Here is a 22,587-nt window from a genome sequence, read left to right as displayed (position 1 = left end):
ATGAGACTTTTAGTTTATAAATGTATTCTGTTGTTCAGTTTTGGCATTCATGGAATCTTTGGTTTTTTTGTTGTTCAAAATCTTGGGAAGTCGGTAAATATATAATTGTTTTGAATGTCAAAGGAGAATTTGGTGTGCGTAGAAATGATCACTACTTTGACAGATATTCCTAGGAGGGGAGAACGTTCAGTCAAATGTTTTCCAATGGTGCATCAAGTTCTTTGATATGGTTTCTTTTCTTCATTTTCATTCTCTCATGACGAGTCAACTGAATCCCACATTTGTAACACTGATTTGTACATTTCACTAAGAGTAAATAGATAGTCTCTGTCTTGATTAGACACTGCGCCAATGCTCTGCTAATTGGCATGTGCTTTCAGACAGTCAGCCTTGTCATTTCTTGCTCGCCATACATGTCACTGAAATCATTTCCATGTCAATCAAAAAAAAGAGTACTCGCCCAGTGACTAGATAATCCAAATGGAGAACAAGTGGCGTATGAGTAGCATGACTTATTCACCCCCGTAGGGTAAGTGGCCTAGCACAGATGCAGTGTGTACTGATCCTATCACCGAAAATAGGCCCCTCTGTCCTCCAGGTAGGTGGTATAAGCATACCAGCTGATCCTTGCTACCACTCCACCTACTGAATTAAAGATAGCTATGCCATGCGGGGGCGGTAGGACTGGAGATCTGGGTTAAGTATCAAGTTACTCTTTGCTATTTATATATATAAGTTCCTCTCCAAAATAAATGTAATATCATGTTAGCAATGTCGTTCACTGAGCAGTAGACTCTGTTTGTCCTTTCCGACCTCTCCTATCAATACTGCCCCGCAAATTTAAGGTTCCTAAGCAGGCCCTCGACTCTGACCAACCCTCCGGGCCAGGCCTTCTACTTTAGAGCACTGAACCAACACATTAGTACATTTCATTGTCTCAGGGGATAGAATCAAAATTGCTCTGAAGAGATGCTTTTCAAATCAGCGGCGACTGTGCCATTTGTGATTAGGTCTGTAGCGTTTCTTCCTCTTGCCAGGAAAAAGGCCAATGGACCAGAGGCAGGATACGACACCGTGCATATATAGGCACAGACCAAAGCAGGCACGAATGACATTCATAAGATGTTTAATCTTCTAGAACAGTCCGTATACTTTGCTTGAAAAACACAACAGTTCTAGAATGATCAATCTGCTTTTGGTCTGTCGAAGGCCGAGAATGAACGGGAGGGGCGTCCCCGTAAATATTATGGCTCCTGAAGACTTACCAAACTGGTGAGTTATGTCACATGTCCGTGACTTTTTATTGTCGGAAAAAGAAATGCCAATTTTTGTGCTTAATGCACACATTTAATCCTCTCGTCTATTGTGGAGTGTGTGGTCCCGACCCACAAGGACCTTCAATCGTATCAGACATCCCACAGGCTCAGCCCCTTCCCAAGCTCCCTCACAAGTTATATATCTGCGCTACCGGGCCATAACTGGATCCCTGGAACAGCCTAATCTCGTGTGCTGGAGGAGGTGTATTCTGCAGTGCATGTAACTGCCTGTCACCCATGGGCTTACCTCACCACAAGAGCACCATGGTCTACCGGCCAGGAGGGCCATCCATGGCAAAACGGTCAAAATAAACTATAAGACTATCTGCCATAAACATCATCCCCTAAAATATACAAATGAACATCATTCTTGTGAAAAAAGTGATTGCCGTTCAGACAGTTAAGTGGAATACATTTAAAATATTCGGGCCATAACAGTTTTGACATGGACCTGGTTAACCTGAGTTGTTTGACTTCTTCTCAGAGGCATCATGCCTGTAAAGCATCAAAGTTATAGAGCGCTATTCACAAAGGTAACATACACTTCTGAGTAATTTACAAATGTAAACAGTGGGGTATTCTCATACTCCGAGTGTAAAGTTACCCAAAAGTACACTTACACGTCTCCACTCTCCTTAAAAATTAAGTGGGGCTAAATTTACAATATAAGTTACTACTGTCAAAAATAAACAGTTATTAGTGCAGCACCAGGTATGGTTGGTCAACTAATTGTACTGGAACATGCGCTCATAGACAAAAATGGACGTAGGGGCTCAAAATAAACCTCTATAGGAAATAATTGTTAAATTAACTTAAATTATTTTAATGGTAACATTTTATGGGTTTACTGCCATATTTCCTGCTAACCTGCAGCAATAGTAACAAGAAAGAAGAATTTAGAAACATGCTGACAAAGTACGAGTGGAAGAAGGTAAAGAGGGCATATCTGCACTCAAAGTTAATTGGGTGAGAAGCCCAGGATTAGGATCCTGATCTGCAGGATTCCAAGAGTAACAGTTCACTCATTAGATCACAGCTCCTCACCAAACTAAAGCAAATGCCCAAACCACATCAAAGAACATTATCAAGATCATACGTGGCCTCAGGACAGCAACGATGTTGACAATGCCGCAAAAGACACATGGAAATAAGTATGAAGAACATTGTTTTATTATATGTCTCTATTCTTTTGTTCCGGAGGACAGGTTAAGAAGTTTGTGTGACAAAATGTCGTCCACAAAAATATCAAGGTGCCTAAATATCAACAACAAAATGTTGACCGTTCATACCTACAATGTGAAGTGCATAAATACTGACTACCAAAATATTGTGGTGTAAAATATCAACATTATATTGGTAAATATATCCCTGACTGTAATTAACATTATTGTATTTTTTTTTGATTTCTGTAATTTTTTATTGTGTATATAAAAAAATATATATATTTACATGGAGCAAGGGGTAAATATTTCTTTTTAAAATATAACATTGATTCAAAAAATATGAACATTACTTTCTTAACTTCCTAAAATGCTTACAAATACATATACCTATAAAATATAACTACAAATATTTATTGATTTAACCCCTTTGCTGCTAGGACTTTTCTCCCCGTGCTAAGCCTTTTTTTGGCTATTTGGGGTAGTTCGCGCTTAAGCCCCTGTAACGTTTTGACCACATAAGGTATCCACACCAAACTGCCTCCTTTTCTTCCAACATCATGGGGATTCTAAAGGTACCCAGGGTTTGTGGATTCCACTGGAGGGGACCCAGAAATTGCCAAAATACAGCTAAATAATGTTATTATTTTTTTTTTAATGGGAAAAAAGTGCTGCAAACTAAAGCGTCTGATTTTTTCCCTGCAAATGATTTCCAACAAAGGCTTTGTGGGGTTGAAATAACACAATGTTTTCAGCTTTCAGGGACTGACAGACCAACCAACATTTTTACACAGTTTTGGCATTTCACTGAAACATAGCCTATTTTTGCTATTGTTTGTGCTTTCAACTTTCTTACAGTTAATGGTAGAAATGGGTATGAAAGCAATAATGAATCATAGAAAGCTATATATTTTAGGAAGGTAGACAAAATTCTAAAATCAGAAAAGGGGCATTTGTGTAGATCCTTCAAGGTTTCTTTATAGAAACGAACAGTTGAAAATAGGAAACATTTAAATTAGTTGAAAATAAAACAGCCATTTGTGCCAACGTTTTCACCTGTAACTTCTAATTGTGACAGATGTTTGAAAGCAATATACTGTTACATCTACTGGACCTTTCTGGTTGTGGGTATATATAGGACTTGTAGGTTCACCAAGAACCAGACGAAAACAGAGCCAATAACTGAGCAACGTCTTGCAAGGGTTTTTTATTATGTACCGGGCATATAGCAATTGGAAAAATATATACCGTGAAAAATCGGGATTAAAGACAACTATGTATTTCTGAAATTGGAACAAAATATAGAGTTTAGAAACAACAGCTATTTGCACATTTCCGAAATTGTTAGTACCCATTCTAGCATGAGAATTACAGGACATTTTTCACAGTGACTTCTTTTTAACACATTGTCTTTCATTTGGAAGGCAGAAATGCATGGAAAGTCAATAGGTAATAACAGTTTCTCTACAATTCTGTGTTACCCTAAGTCTCCTGATAAAAATGGTGCCTCACTTGTGTGCGTAGGCCTAGTGCCCGCAACAGGAAACGTCTCAAAACGCGACAAGGATACACTTCATTCTTACTGTGAAAACTGACCCTTTTTTTGAAAAGTGCCTAGCTGTAGATTTTGAACCCTAGGTCTGATGGTCACCTAGGGAAATCTAGCAAATCTATACATTTTTCAAAACTAGACACCCAGGTCAAACTAGGAGGGGGTGACATGTCTGGCTCTCACCAGGTTCTGTCACCCAGAATCCCTTTCAAACCTCAAACTTTGTCAAACAAACCCCATGTTCCTCACATTTCTGTGGTGAAAATTTCTGGAATCTGCGTGGATCCACAAAATTCCACCCACCCCACATTTCCAAAAGTCTTCAGAGAAATATGGTACCTCACATGTGTGGGTAGGCCTAGTGCCTGCAACAGGAAACAGCTCAAAACGCAACATGGATACACTTCATTCTTACTGTGAAAACTGACCCTTTTTTTGCAAAGTGCCTTGCTGTAGATTTTGAACCCTACCTCTGCAGGCACCTAGGGAAACCTAGCAAACCTATACATTTTTGAAAACTAGACACCCAGGGAAAACCAGGACGGGGTGAGTTGTCTGGCTCTCATCTGGTTCTGTTGCCCAGAATACCTTTCAAACCTCAATCTTTGTAAAAAGAAACACATTTTCAAGCACTGCCTATACAACTTGACAGGGACCGTCTCCCTAACTTACGATCCCTAACTACTCATTTCGTTTTGCAAGGCGGACGAGCTCGCCTACTAATTAATTTGCTACGGTGAGCAAGGGACGAGGAGGGTGTAGAATTACCTAATTTTGGCCTCTACTACAAGGCCACGCAACCCCGGATAGCGACAAAATGGTCCAAACTGGTCTCGGAAAAACATTGGTTACATATGGATAGGTCCAGTGCGAGGAGGTCGATCTGTGATTTATTATGGAAACCCAAAAAGGACAGGCCAGCCAATGCCTATATTAGCACCCCCACATGCACTGTTTTAAGGACTTGGGACTCTGTCTTGGGGGGGCTGTGACTCTGTCTTGGGGGGGCTGTATGGACTACATTTCCTTCACCACATACGTCAAATAAACTTTAACCCGGCATTCCAACCAGCTTTTAGCGAAGGGCTCTTTGACGCTTGGAAGGAGGGGGCATGCCTTATGTTACAAGATCTATTTCACAACTAGGACATCCTAACTTTTGAGACCTAAAGGAGAGAATTTCACATAGACCAGGAGGAACACCATCACAACCTTCAACTCAAGCACTGGGCTCTCACACCTCAGATCCATGACGCTGCCACACGAAAGAAAACTAAATTTGAAAAATGTGTTCAAACAGCTATCTCTAGGAAAGGGGTCATCTCTTTTTTATATAAGAGTCTACTATCCTCCACCCCTGCACAGAGACCGAGATACATGGCCATGTGGGAAGGGATAATTCAGAGAGACATAACCGACAGGGAATGGGCCGGGTTATGGTCATACACAGCCAAATTCAACCACTCTCTGGAACTGCGGGAGGCTCACCTAAAAACGATGACAGACTGGTACGCCACGGTTATAGGCTACACGTTGTGCCCTCACATTATTGGAAACTGTACCTGCACTGTAACACTTTAGACATGGAGGGATACAGGGTGTTGTGATTTATGTTAATGCCACCAACTTTACAACATGTAGGATATATACTGTTAACTAAGGAATCACTTGAGTTTCGTAATAATAGGCTGGAGTATACTCCAACGATACATGTAAACAAGCTTGACAACAACCAGGCTTACATTTGCAGTTAATACAAGAAATCTGCAGGGTCTGACGATGTTGACGGATCTCCTGTTTGACTATGTACCTACGAATTAGCCACATGTAAGCAATATCCAACAATTTTGGGAAACTGTATAATTCTGCTTGTCTGTTATTACTGTGCAAAAACATTTAATAAAAGTAAATTTGACACAAAAAAAACACATTTTCCTCACATTTGTGTGGTGGAAAGTTCTCGAATCTCCGTGGATCTACAACATTCCACCCACCTGACATTTCCCTAAGTCTTCTGAGAAAAATAGTATCTCACTTGTGTGGGGAGGCCCAGTGTGTGACAGGAAACGGCCCAAAACACAACATGAACACAACACATTTTCACTGTAAAACGAACCTTTTTTGCAAAGTGCCAAGCTGTAGATTTTCAACCCTAGCTCTGCCAGCACCTAGGGAATCCTAGTAAACCTATACATTTTTTAAAACTAGACACCTAGGGGAATCCAGGATGGGGTGACTGGTCTGGCTCTCACTAGGTTCTGTTACCCAGAATCTCTTGCAAACCTCAAAATCTGTAAACAAAAACACATTTTCCTCACATTTCTGTGGTGGAAAGTTCTGAAATCTGCGTGGATCCACAAAATTCCACCCACTCTGCATTTCCCAAAGTCTTCCGAGAAAAATGGTATCACACTCATGTGGGTGGGTGAAGTACCAGCGACAGGCAAGGGCTCAAAACGTTTTGAGGAGACATCAATATTACCTACGACAAAACAACCTGGTTTTGCAAGGGGGTCACCTGGGTTTTTGGCCCCAGACTCAGCAGCCATCTTGGGAAACCTACCAAACCCACACATTTCTGAAAACTAGACACCCAGGGGAGTCCTGGGAGGTAGGACTTGCATGGAGCCCCCAATATTTCCCAACCAGAATCCTCTGCAAACCTCAAACTTAGCTGAAAATAACACATTTTGTCTCAAATTTGTGTAGGAAAGTTCTGGAATCTCCATGGATCCACAAATTTCCTACCACCCAGAATTCACCCAGGTCTCCCAATAAAAATGTAACCTCACTCGGGTGGGTGGGTAAAGTACCCGCGACGGGCAAGGGCCCAAAACGTATTGAGGAGACATCAAAATTACCTATCACAAAACAAACTAGTTTTGCAAAGGGGGTCAAATGGGTTTTTGGGTCCGGGCTGGGCGGCTACCTTGGGAAAATACAAAACCCACACATTTCTGAAAACTAGACACCTGGGGAATAGTTCTTGATCAAAATGTAACCTTATATTAAGTGCTAAAATTAATATAAACATATATGATTTGTATTCACTCCCCAGCTCCCGAGGCTGTTGGGGGTAAAGGGAATCCCTTTGGTGCCCGCCCCAGAGGGATTCCTGGTGTCATGTGCGATGATGGCCAGGGGCCGTCCTAAGCACATGAGCACTGGTGTGTCGGATGGACGAGAAGCACCAAAGGGGTCAACAATAATTCTTGATCAAAATGTAACATTATATTAAATGCTGAAATTAATATAAACATATATGATTTTTATTCATTTTCCAAATAATATAAAACATATTTCAATGTTTTTCGGCCATTTTAAATTGTTTTGAAAAAGTAAGAAAACATTTTATTTTTAAAATTAAAAAATAATAAAAATTGAAAATAAATTGGAGAAAGCAAAATAAATTATCTTACAAAAATTCCATGATGAAGACTCATGAAGTAACCTACCTCCTATACAAAATCCTGTAAAAATATACAAATATAAAACAATTCAAATACACAAATTTAATACAAAACTAAAAAGATTGTGGAAAAACATACTCGGGTCAAATTTTCTAGTCTAATTCCAGGCTGACAAACAATAGGGAAAGTACATAGATGAGGGAGTAGATTTGCTATTCTAACCCCAGTCTAACAAGCTTTGGGGAAATTTGATACACTATGTTATGTTATGTTAATCTGATTTGTAAAGTGCGCAGATACTCAGCAGAGCGTCCTGGCGATCAGGCAGAGGGCAATAGACCAAAACATCTAGATTGATTGTTTGAAGAGTCAAGTCTTTATTTTCCTCTTGAAGATATCAAGGTTATTTACCAAGCTGAGGTCTAATGGAAGTTTGTTCAAGTTGAGTGGCCCCAATTAGGACAATGATCTCCTGCCTATTCTAAGGTGGTTGACGCGGGGCAGTCTTGCAAGGCGCCCAGAGGAAGAGCGCAGGGTGCGTGCTGGAATGTATTCACTGATCCTCTCTCTGAGATAGACTTCACCCGTACCATGCATGGCCTTATGCATTCGGGCCATAGTATTAAAGACAACCCTCTTTTTTATAGGGAGCCAGTGGAGGGCCCGCAAATGAGAGGATAGGTGAGACCTAGGTGGAAGTTTAAGTAGCAGTCTAGCCGCCGAGTTCTGCACCACCTGAAGTCTGTTGAGAAGAAAGTCAGGGAGACCGAAGTAAAGGGCATTCCCAAAGTCGAGTCTCATCATGATCAGGGACTGTACCACCATTCTACCAGCAGTCTCAGATAAGAGAGGAAGTCATTTTTTTTTAGCATGCAGAGCTATGCCAGAAACAATTTACTCTTCTAACTATGGTCTAACAAATATTGGGTTGGATGTCTATTTGGGGGTGGGCAGCTAATGTAATATTCTAACTCCGGTTTAACCAACATTATTGAAAGTGCGTACATTCAGAGGAGTCACATTTACTATTCTAACTCCAGTCTAACAAACATAAGGAAAAATGCTTTCACGGAAGGAGCGTCATATTTATTTTTCTAACTCCAGTCTAATAAACATTGGGGAAACTGCATGTATGTATTGTAGGAGAATGGTCAGGTACACCACACCCAAATAAAATCAGTGCATGATAAAATGATTTCATAAATGTAAGTAAAAACTTTAAAAACATTGAATTTTAATAAAGTAATGATTTTGTCAGTTGAAAAAAAATCACCTTAAATAAACTATTTTCAGTATCCCTTGAAAAAAGTAAAATGAAAGAGAAAAGTAATTAAATCTGTTATGGTAGTAAAAAAAATGTCTCAGTGAAAAACAAATGAAATTTTTATATTTTACATATTTTACTCTTTAATCAATTATATGTTTGCATACTTAAATAAAAATATATATATAAGAAACACACTACCCATCCATTACCCCAGGATACTCCAGCACCCTTAATGAGAATTGGAATAATATTTTTTAATTAAACATGTAATTACAAAACTTTCATACATTTAAAAAAAGTAAGCATGTTAAAGAAAACATTTTCAGTCACAAAATTAACAATAGATACATACATTATTATAAGTTACAATTTATATGTTTTTAACTAAACCCTCTGAATACGCTTGGCCAAAGGGCTTTAGTGCAGTTTATATGAGTTCTAGATTACATTACATAAAATCTGATTAATTATTTTAATTTTAAGGCACGGGGAGATTAAGTGATTGGCCCATAATCACAGGATGTTTAGCTGACACAATGACTGGCACCCTGGTCCAGAGTTGGCAGCATTGAGCATTACATCACATCGCATCCCTGATACATTCAAAGAGATAGACAAGTGAAACTATATGGTTACATTCATGTTTCATTGTGATGTGAGCGGTGCTGCTGGCATACAATTAATGGGCATTGCCTCAGTTAACCAGTGCAGTCACTTCTTCCTCAATGCCTCATTTGTTTTGCTTGCGTTCATAGGCTGACTCCAAAGGATGCTTTGCTGAAGTGGTAAAAACCAAAATGTTCCAGCTACGGAGAAGAGGATATGATATGAAGATCACAGTGAATGCCAAAATGACTGAAAAAGGAACAGGTATGTATCAGCCAATTGGAGAGAAGGAGAAATGCTTGCATCCTATACTCCCTTCTAGTAACATAAATGTATTTCTTTATTTTATTACTTTATTTCTGTCTTTCGTAAAAAGCTATGTGGAGCCATTTCGCTATTTCACAGCGGTAGGTGTAAACGTTTGCAAAATAAAATGTTCTAATATTAATGGAACTTCTAATATTTGTTAAATAAAATGTACACCATTCATGCATTTGGTGGGGACTGCATGAATGGAATTCACAAGTCTTTTGCAGGGTGGCCAAATTTCTATGCTGGGCTGTGGCTTCAAACTGTAAAAGGACAAATGCATGTAGCACTGGTAGCATCAGCCTCCAGGCCTGATGAGTGATAAGCAACTTTTGAGTATTTTGCGAGTGAATATTAGGCGGGACCATCATAGAAAACCAGCAGAGGTGGGCAGTGTAAGTTTAGCACAAGGAGGGGAAAGGAGAACATTGAATGTCACTGCTGCTTCTCTACCCTTGCTGCTCTTGTGATGCTGCTGGAGCACACTTGCTATTGCACTAGTTTCCTGTGCATCAGGAGCAAGGAAACAGCCTGAGCTATTCCTGGACGAATATGGCTGTATGTAGCTGAAGAAGCAGCAAAATCCTCCTCCATTACCTCGGCCTCTCACGGCCCGGGGATGGGAATTGCCGTGATTGCTTAGATGGATGGAGTGTGCCAGAACCAATGGAGAGGACTGCCACAATGCCTGGACTTCACATCCTGTGCAGGCATGCACGATGACTCCAATGATCTAGCTCGCCAGTCTAGCTCTGGCTGTGCTCTCCTGCAACCCTGCCACTCTGTTCCAGTTGTCTGTCATGTGGTCACGCTACCTTTCCTTCTCCATCTTGGCTTTCACCATCCTTTCATAAAGACAGTCCAGTAGGGAGAAACCATCAAGGTACATCAAAGAAAACGCACCAGGGTTTGCTGTGAGCCTGATTCGGGGTTCTGCTGCCAGCATGGCATAGTGCAGACTGAGTTTGCCACATGATACAGAAACATAAATAAGTTAGTTTGTCCGGTAGATCCCATTGGGTTGAATTGTGAGGAGAATCCCCTCATCTAAGATGGACTCAGCAGCATTAAGTCAATATTGTGGCCATCTTAAATGAGGAGGTTCCAATCACAATCCAGAGGAGTTTGCTGTTAGTCTATTTCATTGATCAAAAGTGTCATTCATTTTCTGCGCCTCACAGCAGTGCAGCCTTCTTTGTTGTGTGCACCAATGCGACAGGTGTTTGTTTGTATGCTGTCTACTGGACTGATGAACGATCTGAAAGATGGTCCCCCTCATGCTAAACAAAAAGAAATAAGAAAGCTCTTTACAGGTAGACTCACACATCTAATGCACAAAGGAACAGGACTGTGCACAAAGTACAAAATAACTAGTTAAAGGAAGGATACAAGAGATGAAAAAACCTCAGCATGAGTTTTCAGGCAACTTATTGTCAGCAATTGAGTTAAGACTTTGAATCACAGAAAGCGATAGTAACTAGATGTACTCAAAGGCAATGATAGGTTTGTCAGGTTACGCAGAATGAAACTGTAGGCAAAAAAGCAACGTTTTTAAATCCAGATTTTGTGATTTTTTTACCATGGAAAGTGGAAATATACGTCAAGTGCTGAAGCATTTTCTAATGAGGGAAGCTACAATCAAACACATGGGGCCACATGTATGAAAGTTTGGAATAGCGAGTTCCTAATTGCGACTTTTTGCAAATTGCAATTAGGAAATTGCCATTTCCAATGCATGAAACTCTTTTGAGTTTCATTTGCGATTCCCAGTTGGTTGCAAATAGACCTACATCATGAATGATAAAGAGGTAGGTTTTGGTTTGCGACCCAATGAGAATCGCTAAAATCAAAGGGATCATGGCCTGCTGGGGTTAGCAGAACACCATGTCTGTGATTGCTTTTAAAGAAAAATGCAATTTAAAAAACAAATGCACAGGAAAATGGTATGCATTTTTTTTAAAAAAAGAAACGTTTCCTTTTCATTTTTTTAAGAGTAGGCAGTGGTCTTTGGGACCACTGCCTGCTCTTTAAAATATGAGCGGAGGTGTTGCTCTAACGCTCCAGCCGACGGCCCACTAAAAGCACCAGCCGTTTGCCGTTTAAGGGTTCACCGGTCCTATCACCGGAGTTGTCTTGGCCACAGAGACGGAAAGGCAAGATCTGGCTGGCATGAAAAGGCCCCGGTGAGCAGAATACGGGCGTCGTCAGGAGAGTGGCCGAGAACGCGCCTTTCTCCCAGAGCCGCGAGGAGAGGCCCTGCGATCCCTGATGAGGGGATACTTAGCCCGGACAGCAAGACGGCAGGCCCGGGACACACGCCCAGAGCAGCGGAAGACGCCCAAGGCCCTGCGCCATTGCCGGAGTAGCAGCGGGCGGCCTTATCTGTAGAGAGCATCGGTAGGGATTCCACGGCTGAAGTAAGAAGGTGACGGTTCGCCATCTTGCGAGTCTCCACACGGCGCAACAGCATGTGCGCACGGTTGAGGGCCCGATAGCGGTTTCGGCGCCCTCCCGTGGCGGTGCGGTCAAGATAAACACCCAGAAACGTTGCCTGTGACACCCGGTGAGTCTCAGAAGTGGTGGAGGCCTGGGTGAGTGCAGATCTCTGGAGCTGTGACGGCGGGGCATAGATTCATGCAGGAGACCCCGGTCGGGGTGCAGGCACTGAGGCCAGGTCTGTGCGCCATATACCCCCGAATGGACACCCGCTGAGCCGAGTGAGAGACACATCAACAGTGAGTACCGCCGGCAGCACAAGACCGCCACAGCTGGGGGCTGGCGGTGAGAGCACAGCCAGCTGATTGCCCGGCGATGTCACTCTGGCATTCTACGGTGAGAGAATACTCCGCGCCTCAGTAGTATCGGATCCGGTGCCTCACCCTTGCTTTTTAAATTGTTCCCATTGTGAATGCCTGCTACCACACTTAAAATACCCACCCTAAATGTGAGAGGTTTTAATAACCCGGTGAAGCGCAGGGTGGTTCTTTTGTGTCTGGAGCATGCCCAAGCAGATATCTGCCTGTTGCAGGAAACACACCTCTTGTCTAAAGAGAGTCACTGCTTCCTGTCCCGAAAGTTCCCAATTCAGTTTTTCTCCTCAGGTCCAACTAAAACAGCCGGGGTTGCTATCCTGGTGGCCCAGCAGTTTAAAGGGGAGGTCTTACACAAAGACGCCGAGATAAAGGGTAGACTACTGACTTATAGGTTTGCCATAGGTAACCTAACACTCACCTTTGGCTCAGTGTATGCCCCAAATGATGGTCAAGAACGATTCTTACACTCCGCTCAAATGGAGGCCACTGCCACGTTCGATCGCCACATTCTTCTAGGGAATGATCTGAACCTGGTTCTTGTCAACATCCTAGACAGATCATGTCAATGCACACATCAGACAGGTGCCCTTTCCACAGAGCGTCTGACCTGTTTACATGACTTAGGGTTCAGCTACCTATGGCGTAGCTTCCACCCTCAAAGCCGCGAATACTCTTATTATTCCAATGTGCATAAAACATACACCCGATTGGATTACCTGTTGGCATCCGCACCCGTACATGCGCTAGCAACAGAGGTAGAAATAGGAGTTGCCTCCCTCTCAGATCATGCTCCGGTAACACCTGTTCTTACCCTCCCACCTATACACCTGCCCTCTAGAACATGGCGCCTCAGGGATACACTACTGCATCACGAGGAAGTGGTTAAGTGGGTACAGCGCGCCATCACTGACTACTCTCTCACAATGCCAACACAGACACCACCCTTGCAACACAATGGGCTGCACTGAAGGCAGTAATTAGGGGGAGTTGATAGCCTTCTCAGCTGCAGACAATGTAGAGCATAGACGCAAGCAGGAAGAACTCACCCAACAAACCAGAGAGCTGAAACAGATGCATCAGAGAACGGGAGCCCCTCGAGTGTGAAGGCAACTCAAGGCCGTGCGCCAACAACTCACGGCGCTCGACAAGGATAGAGCAGAATTTGCGGCCTTGTGACTACGACAAGCTTATTATACAGGGGTATATAGGTGTGGGCGCCTTCTTGCTCATAAGCACACGAGACCATGCAAAAGCAGAGGTTTCAGGAAATTCTTCGGAGGGATGGTGAACGTGTTTCGGAGGACAGGGACATTGCGGAGGCGTTTTGCGATTTTTACAACAACCTCTAAGCCAGCTCTCCACTAGAGAGCTCAGTTGGGTCCACCTTCCTTGACTCCATCTCTCTACCAGCTCTGACTAAAGCTCGTCCATCACCACCCCCTTTTGTACCGCTGACTAAAGCTCAAGCTGACTACCTCGAGAGAGACATTCGACCAGAAGAAGTCGCTGCCACCATTGTGCTCCTCAAACCAGCGAAAGAACTGGGGACGGATGGCTTCTCTGCTGTTTTTTATAAAACATTCTGTGCCCAGATCGCCCCTCTCCTTACTCAACTTTTTAATTCCTTGGCGGAACCCGGTGCGATCCCGGGAGATCTCCTGGAGGCCTCCATAGCTGTGATCCCCAAACCAGGAAAGGACAAGACTCAGAGTGGGTCATATTGCGCTCTCTCCCTTCTTAACGTAGATCTTAAATTATACACGGGGATTCTAGCCACCCGCCTTGCACCTCATATGCCTGATCTCGTTGATCCGGATCAGGCGGGCTTCATCCCTGAGGGCCAAACCTCTGATAACACAAAACGGGCCCTGCACCTTATTGAAAAAGCCACATTTACACAGGGAGAATACATGATGCTATCTATCAATGCCAAATAGGCGTTCAACAGAGTCCACTGGCCTTACCTGGAACAGGGTCTGGAACTAGTGGGGATGGGCGAGAAATTCGCACATATGTCTTGAATTGCAGTCCACTGGTCTTACCTGGAACAGGGTCTGGAACTAGTGGGGATGGGCGAGAAATTCCGCACATATGTCTTGAATTGCTATAAATTCCTGATGGCTACAGTTCACGTGAACAGACACACATCCTCCCGATTCATCATTGAGAGAGGTACAAGGTATGGGTGCCCTCTATCGCCTCTCCTTTTTGCTCTTTATATGGAACCACTGGCCCAAAAGATGCGGCACAACCCATCAATCACTGGGATCAAGTTTGCCGGTTATGTCCACACGATCAGTCTTTACGCTGAGGATGTTTTGATTTCACTTTCTAATCCACGAGGCGCGCTACAGGCGTGCCTGGCAGACTTGGATCTCTTTGGACGGGTTTCCGGGTTCAAAGTGAATATGGACAAGTCTATTGCCCTAGATCTATCCCTAACGCGACACACCTGGGAATATCTTCAAAGTCTACCCCCTATTCAGTGGGCGACAGTCGCGATCCCTTACTTGGGGATTCAGCTGGCCTCCTCTATCTCGGAAACAGCTACCGCTAACTACGCGCACCTGCGATCGAAAATCCGGCGAGAACTGGGGCAGTAGAAACATTACCCTCTATCGTGGCTAGGCAAAGTAACCGCAGTCAAGATGACCATTCTACCCCAGATCCTTTACCTATTTCGCACTATCCCCCTCAGGCCGTCTCCAGGCTGGATACAGCAGACGCCCAGTTCATCTGGAATGGTCGGAAGCCGCGCCTGAAGCAGAGGCTGATGACACTCCCCCGGAGAGAGGTGGATTCGGGCTCCCTCATTTGCAGCTCTACTTCCAGGCCACCCAACTGCGCCTACTGGTTGAGTGGAGTCATTGGAAATCAGAGAAACACTGGTTAGTCCAGGACCAGGCGGTGGCTGCCAGAACGCTACAAGAAATCCCCTTTCTCCGCAAAACGCTATAGGCCCCCTAATTTATATGCGTCATATATTACGCGAGTCCCCATGGAGATATGGGATCAGCATCACAGATCAAAACTAGCACGTGGCTGTACTGATCACTGGGGTACTAAACACGCTGAGTTTTGATATCATCTTTCGTTGGCGGCACGTATGGTGCAACGGTAAATCCCAGTTGACGATGTGTAGCCACGTAAATGGGCTGAGGGGATTCTTTTCTACTTAATGCATGTTTTCTATTTTTCTGACCTGTACATTTCAGTGTCTCTGTTAGACTATGTCTCATGACTCTTAGACCGGTAGGTTTCTTGTTGTTTTTTTAGTTGTAGATTGGGGATAAAACTCTACCTGGTCTTTAAATATTTTCCCTAGGACCCTCTGTTAAAGTTTTTGTATGCGATATGGGATCAAACCAACCTTAAACATGAACTTACTACTTTCCCGTCTCCGCTCAACCCGTTGATGGACAACCCAGATTTCACTCTGGGTATGGACACGATAGCCTTTGCAAGATGGCGACCTTCTGGGTGTCGATTTCTGTATCACATGTATACCACAGAGGGAGTATTCCCATTTTTCCATTTTTAACAAGAATATGGGATGCCTGAGGCGGAGAGACTTCGGTCTTTGCAAGCACGACACTGGGCGCTCAATGATCAGGTCTGCTCTGTGGCTGATAGACATCTTCTCTCCTATGAGCGATGGCTCATTACGCTCACGACAGATAACAAGTTAATATCCGACTTATACACGATATTATTGGCTAGATATGCTCACACTTTTACAGCACCGGACGTGCCCGCTGGGAGAGGGAACGGGGCAGGACACTCAGTGACAAAGAGTGGGAGGGAATATACTATAGAACTCGCCACTCAGCCTATCACATGGGACTCACTGAAACCCTCAGAAAGATAGGGACCTACTGGTATTATACCCCCGAGCGTTTCCATGCAATAAACCACTGTCGAGAAACGACATGTTGGCGGGCCAGCTAACACGTAGGCACTTTGGTACACTTATTGTGGGAGTGCGATCATATCCAACCTTATTGGAAGCAAGTGCTGGACATAGTGGATAAACCCCCTGAACTATCCACTGCGCTCCCGTAGAGGCCGCCAGATAGCGATTGCGCTAGGCTCAGCGATGCAAAATATGCTCACACACTGGCGTACCTCCAACATCCCAACCTTCACAGGTTGGCTACACCGCCTGAGGCATGTACTCGGAATGGAAAAGCTAACACTGAAAACAGCTGGGGAGGGATCCAAATATGTTGAATGATTGCAACCCTTTCTATCCATATTGGCCTCTGACTTCCAGGAAGTTACTTGCCCCGATATCTCCACTTACTGTGCCTCTCTGATACGCAACAGACTAAATAAAGATTGGGACCAAGTATAGTTTAGATAGCTTAGGTGGTGGACTTAAAACACGGGTGGTGGGTGGGAAGGGGAGGGGAAGGGTTTATGGTGTTTTCATACTGTTATGTTTCTTCTTGCTAATTTTACTTTATGTGAGGTTTTTCTACCTTGGCACGGACCTATTGTCGTACTAGCGGATCTGGCTTGTCTTTTCTAGGTCGTGAATTTAGCAATGTTAACGGCATGATTCATTTTGTATATGATGAAAACTTCAATAAAAAGATCTGAACCATAAAATGTTTATACAAACATTCACAAAGGGGAAGGGATCCCTTGAGGACCCCTTTCCGAACTGCGAATGGGTTACCGTATTTCGGTTGCAAAACATTCATACATACTACTGCGATTCGGTAATAATAAGGGACGCCCTCAACATGCTCTTTCCTAATACCAAATTGCAAACCCAAATTGTGATTCGGTAACAGGTTACCGAATAGCTATCTGTATTCGGTACATGTCAAAATGCCATTTTGCCTTCGTAAACAGGGTAATTCTGCAAATTCGTCCATTTGCGACCTCAAAATGCCTTCATACATGTGACCCATGGTTTGGTATTCGCAATTGACATAGAAGGTATACCTTTAGCAAAGGAACTACTCGCTTCTAGAAAGAACAGAAGTCATTATCATGGATGAAGTTTTAAAACACCATCCACCTGCTGCAGTATATGGTTGGAAATGAAGTTATCTGTTGACAAAAAAATGTAGACTGTTTTTAAACTGTTACGCTAAGGCAACAGTAAAACAGAAGCTGAGAATCTTACAAATTGTTGATCCTTGTGAAGTTAGAAAACTATCAAACTTACATGGACACTTTCTGGCCTGCTTGTCTCCAACAGTACATGACAGCATCACATCCGGCTGTGGTATGTTCATCATACCAAGATGCACAACCTAGTCAGAAAATTATACTAAATACAAAAGTCCGTCTGTGAATCTACAGCCACAAAACAGTGCACACTCGAATGAAACGATTTCAAAAGTAATTGAGGTCTCTCAGAATATACAATTCAGGTAGTTTGCACCAGATGGAGAAAATAATGAGTTATGTGATGTAGATGTCAACAACAAACTCTTAACTTCCAAAAATGTACTTGACTAGTTAAAAAATCAGTTGATTCATTTACATCGAGTTCCAATGAAAAACCAAATAAAACCTTTGTTTTGCTGTCGGTGAACAAATTACAAAGCAGAAACAAAGAAAATACTGAAGAATACAAATAATGATGGATGGAATGCTTGAACTATTCTAAGTATTAGAGAGAAGGTACAACCCAATAACCCAGGGACCTTGGCTGAACAGTTAATATAAAAAAAGACGGTCCCTATGGGGGAAATGTAGCCTTTAGACTTCCACTGCAATAGTGACATTGAAAAATTCTTCTGAAGGTTATTTTAGCTATACGATAAGTGCATTTATCTTGTTAATTATATTCATATAATGTAAAGGCAGTTCATAATGATATGACACAGCATTCACATTTCACAAAAGACAAGATGCTTTTAACAGTGATGTTGCAGTGAGAGTGAATAACGTGATCAAAAAGTGTGCTTGTTTTATACAAAAATATATACATGTGCAAACACACTGAATCAAAAATTCATTTTTTCGATGTGGCTCGACACATTGTCATTTATTGCTACTTTTGCTTAGATACATTATCCTTAACATACCTATTCTTTAATAGCCTTCAGACTGGACACAAGTGACAGCCGTACCTGTAAGAAATAATAGCACAATCCTTCAGTAGGCTTTTTTTTGTGCTTTATTGCAGCTATTTTAATGCAGTTCGCTGAGGCTTTCCATTGAAAATACATTTGATACATATATGATTGTGGGTCTCTTTGCCCCAATCCTCTGGTATGTATTCTTAGTGCCTCATTACAATGTCGGTCGGAAAGGCTCTGAACTGCATTTGGATTTTCCTAATCCGAGTCGGAAGCCATGTTTCCGAACTACTCTGAAACATTTCCGACCGACGTATTATGATGGAAGGTAACCATTCGGCCTTTAGACTCAGTTCCAACTGGCATTCGAAGACTCAGAGTCGGTCTGAGCTGAATTGTCTAGCTCTTTGGACCGCGTTACTGACCGACGTATTATGATGTCGGATTCAGACAGCCTTTCCAACTCGGTTTGTCTGACATGAAAAGGCTGTCGGAAACTGACTTTGGGGACCCACAGCAGGCCTCCCTTCACTCAGAACCCTCCAGCTGGGGCCTGAAGGAAGTGACCCAATTAGGGCCTCCCGGGTCACTCGCGACCACCTCTCAGCGTTCCATTCAAATGAAGAGTCGGTCAGACAGTAGAGACTACAAACCTAAATTATTTATTAGTATACGCTTGAGCGGAGCCCAGTCTGACCAGCCTAGATTGCTGCAGGGGACTGACCGCCGCCAACATGGTAACACATATACATTTCCAGTACCCCTAAGGACATGCCCAGACTGGAATTTTCCAGTTAGTAGCTGGTGAACAAAGGAGACACAGAAGGATAAGCTGCAATCCTAAGATCGGGTACATGCTATCTCTGTTTCAAGGTTACTCTGCCACTGCCCACCTCGCTAAGGGTGGGAGCAGGCCTATTCTAACGAGAAAGGTATGTAATGACAAAACAGTCTATTCATTAGTTGAGAGAAGCTCAACCTTGGAGAAATGAAAAAAACACAGAGGCTGCTTTCTGCTGAGGCAAACAGAATGAGAAAGAAGCTTAGTTTCGGTCATGGTACAAAATGGCGGTTGAATACAAAATGGTGCCGCAAATGCTAACTTAAGTCGTACAAAGCTAGAAGGAGTAGACCAACGCATTTTCAGTCCAACAGACCCTGCTTGTAGCATTTGCTAACAATTTAGTCTAGCATGAAAAAGACTACTATTACAGGTTAATACACACATTATCAATATTCAAAAACACCTTCATCTATTGACATTAGGTCTTGGACAGCCTGCATCATCCTAGCTGTAGGCTTAGTATTATGCACTGTGGTCTTCGGTGTGTGGGTGCTAATTTTCCAACACAGTAAGCACAGCAAGAAGGAAGGCAATGTACGCACAGGCAACATGTGTAAATTAAACCCGCAATTGCTACCAGAAAGATAAGGGTCTTCCATCCCTAAGATGATAGAACCAACCAGAAAGACTCCAAGTACCATTCTCTTGGTGGATGTCAGATGCGAGCCTTTGCAACCTGTGTATAGCAGCATATACATTAGGGGCGTGCTCTATTATGTACATGCAGCAACTGCTGCCAATGATGTGACAGGTCCCTCCCCAGTCAACAAGGATGAAGTCTAACACCATACGGTTCTGTAGAGCAACAAGCCACGTAGCCTGGAGTTCAGCTGAAATGTTGGTCAAAACTCCTGCTGTGGTATTAATGACCCCTTCTACAACTTTGGTGAGCCGACGCATATTAAGGCTATAGGACATAGGGCCCCAAAAGGGTATGATACCCTTCATAGCATCTGTGAACTGCTGCAGAGTGGTGTCTGTCTGATCTATATCTTCTGTGTTAATAACCCTTCTAATTCGACTCAGATGGGCACTCCTACGCTGTAGTCAATGGTCCATATGATAATTGGGTGGTGCTAGGTACACTAGGAGAAGGAGGAAAGAGAGGTAACATATACCTGACCATCCCCAAGGAAGCCAAACATAGGCTTGAGATCCAAAAACAAAGTAGATATTATGCGGTGGGAGCAAAGGCGGGCCACTGCTCATGCTCAACGTATATGTATAGTTGGAATTACTCTCTCTCACTGTCACCTTCCCAAGCCCTCAAACACAGAAACCAGCTGTTGTGTTGACTACTGACACCGGCATTGCCTCATCCTGAGTTATATTGCACAATTGAAAGGAGCGAAAGTATTCAGTGACGTTGAGACCTTGGAAATCCAACATTTTTTTTTGCAGCCATGGTACATTTTCCTCTCTCTCATATACTTTCATGCAAGCTGTCGGAGACAATGTATCAGGGTCCCTTGTTCTCCTGGGGGTAAACCCTAGGTGGACACGTATATATTCTAACACTGTGTGATAACCATCAGCTGTCATATTCATAGTACAAGAATGATAATAAATGCATACCAAAGAAACAATTCAAACCATCCCTCACAGCTCCCAAAATATGACAAGGGCAACAATAAGAGACTATCACTCTTATGTGTAACTGAAGGGAGCAGTCCACATATCTAACAATTAGTAACATTAGACGTATCATGGGCTTGGTGGAGCATTTGTAAAAACACATTATCTACACATGTCTTTCTGTGTTCACCTTTATGAAGGGCCAAAGTAACAAACATGTGTTCAGGGGGAACAGGCGCTGTACCAATTACAGGGGGTACTGGATATTTCTCCTCAAGGACCCATACTACATCAAGTACCGCTATCAGGGAAATCAGAACAATCACCATGAAACTACTTTAGTCTTTGAGTACCAACTGGACCAACCAGACTCATCCCGCCCAAATAGTGGTGCTGCAAATGGCTGTTCCTCCACAATAATTTGGCGACCAAACGGATACATTATAACCAGAGGAAAGGAAATGCAATGGAGCTGATGACAAGAAAACAAGAAGGGGCAAATGTTCCCAGTGCCCTTCTGAGCCTCACTGGTAGACTCTTATTGTTCATCAACATTGGCGCTCTTGAGCAGCGGCGGTGGAGCTAGTTGATACAATCTCACGTCGCTCAGGATAAGGTACCCTCTTCCAGGGGAGCACGCTCTATTTATCCTGTCCAATGTCTGAACAATGCACCAATTTCTTCTCTCCCTATACTACTGCGGCCTCTCTTATCGAGTGCGTCGAGTACTGTTCCTCCGTTTGGGGCACAAATTGTACCTAGCCAGTCAGGCACAGAAGGGTTAGCAAAAAGGTGTTCAGACAAAGAGAGGCCAGTGGACTGGGACTCGAGCACAGATGGGCTAGTAGAGTGGGGCTACTGAATGGCCCGGACCTCAGGAGGCACAGCTGCATTCAACACTGCATTATTCTCATTCTCTGTTTGAGTCCATGTTAGCTGGGCATCAGAACAGGGGACAAAGTGGGGCACCTGTTCCCACTCTGAGTCCCCGATGCCATCAAGAACCCATTGATCGTAAGGCGGGGCAAAGGCACTCGGCGGAGTGATTGGTATGAATCCAATTCTTTCGGCCGGTGACCTTCACAGTGGTGCAGGTGGCAAGGAGCACCTGCACTGGCCCCTTCCACCGTAACTTCCTCTGGAAATGCCACGCCAAGGCAAAATGACCGGGCTGAATATCCTGTCCTGGCCCCTCAGGTGCTGGCGGAAGGGTATCTTGGATCTGTTGGTGAATAGAACGCAGACTTTTAGTTTACTCATAAAGGTAATCCTGCAACAGAGGATATTCAATTTCTGAAAATTTATGAGGCCACCGTACACCCCACACGTTTGCTGGGCATCCGAACATGACCTCGTGAGGTGATAATCCTGTCCTAGAGTGTGCCGTGACTCTCGTAGACAAACCGGCTAATGGTATGGCACCTGGCCACTGCAAACCTGTGCTCTCCTGAATCGTTGCCAATTTCAGTTTGAGAGTTCCATTGTGCTTCTCAAGTAAGCCTGCTGACTGGGGGTGATGTGCGGCATGAAATTTCTGTTTGATATGTAGGCCTTCACACACTAACTGAATGAACTTTGAATTAAAATGGCTGCCCTTATCGCTCCAATTCAAACAGGGCAAACCGAAACGAGGGAAGAACTCCTTTAGGAGTGCCTTCGCAGTCGTCACAACTGTGTTCACTTTAGTGGGCTAA

At 43.4% G+C, this 22,587-nt stretch overlaps 1 protein-coding gene across 1 annotated transcript in view; it reads left to right on the top strand.

Annotated features, from left to right (window-relative positions):
• Positions 1 to 22,587, top strand: part of LOC147727726 (alpha-2-macroglobulin-like) — a 1,118,600-nt gene that overhangs the window by 285,107 nt on the left and 810,906 nt on the right. Inside the window, exon 9 of the mRNA XM_086961723.1 lies at positions 9,461 to 9,575. Coding sequence (XP_086817849.1) covers positions 9,461 to 9,575 — 115 coding nt within the window. The remainder of the gene's footprint in view (positions 1 to 9,460; positions 9,576 to 22,587) is intronic.

The sequence above is a fragment of the Lissotriton vulgaris genome, chromosome 3_1, assembly GCF_964263255.1.
Source record: "Lissotriton vulgaris chromosome 3_1, aLisVul1.2, whole genome shotgun sequence".
Lineage (NCBI taxonomy): Eukaryota > Metazoa > Chordata > Amphibia > Caudata > Salamandridae > Lissotriton > Lissotriton vulgaris.
The sequence above is the reverse complement of the archived record's forward strand: the minus strand, read 5'-3'. Positions and strand labels throughout refer to the sequence as shown.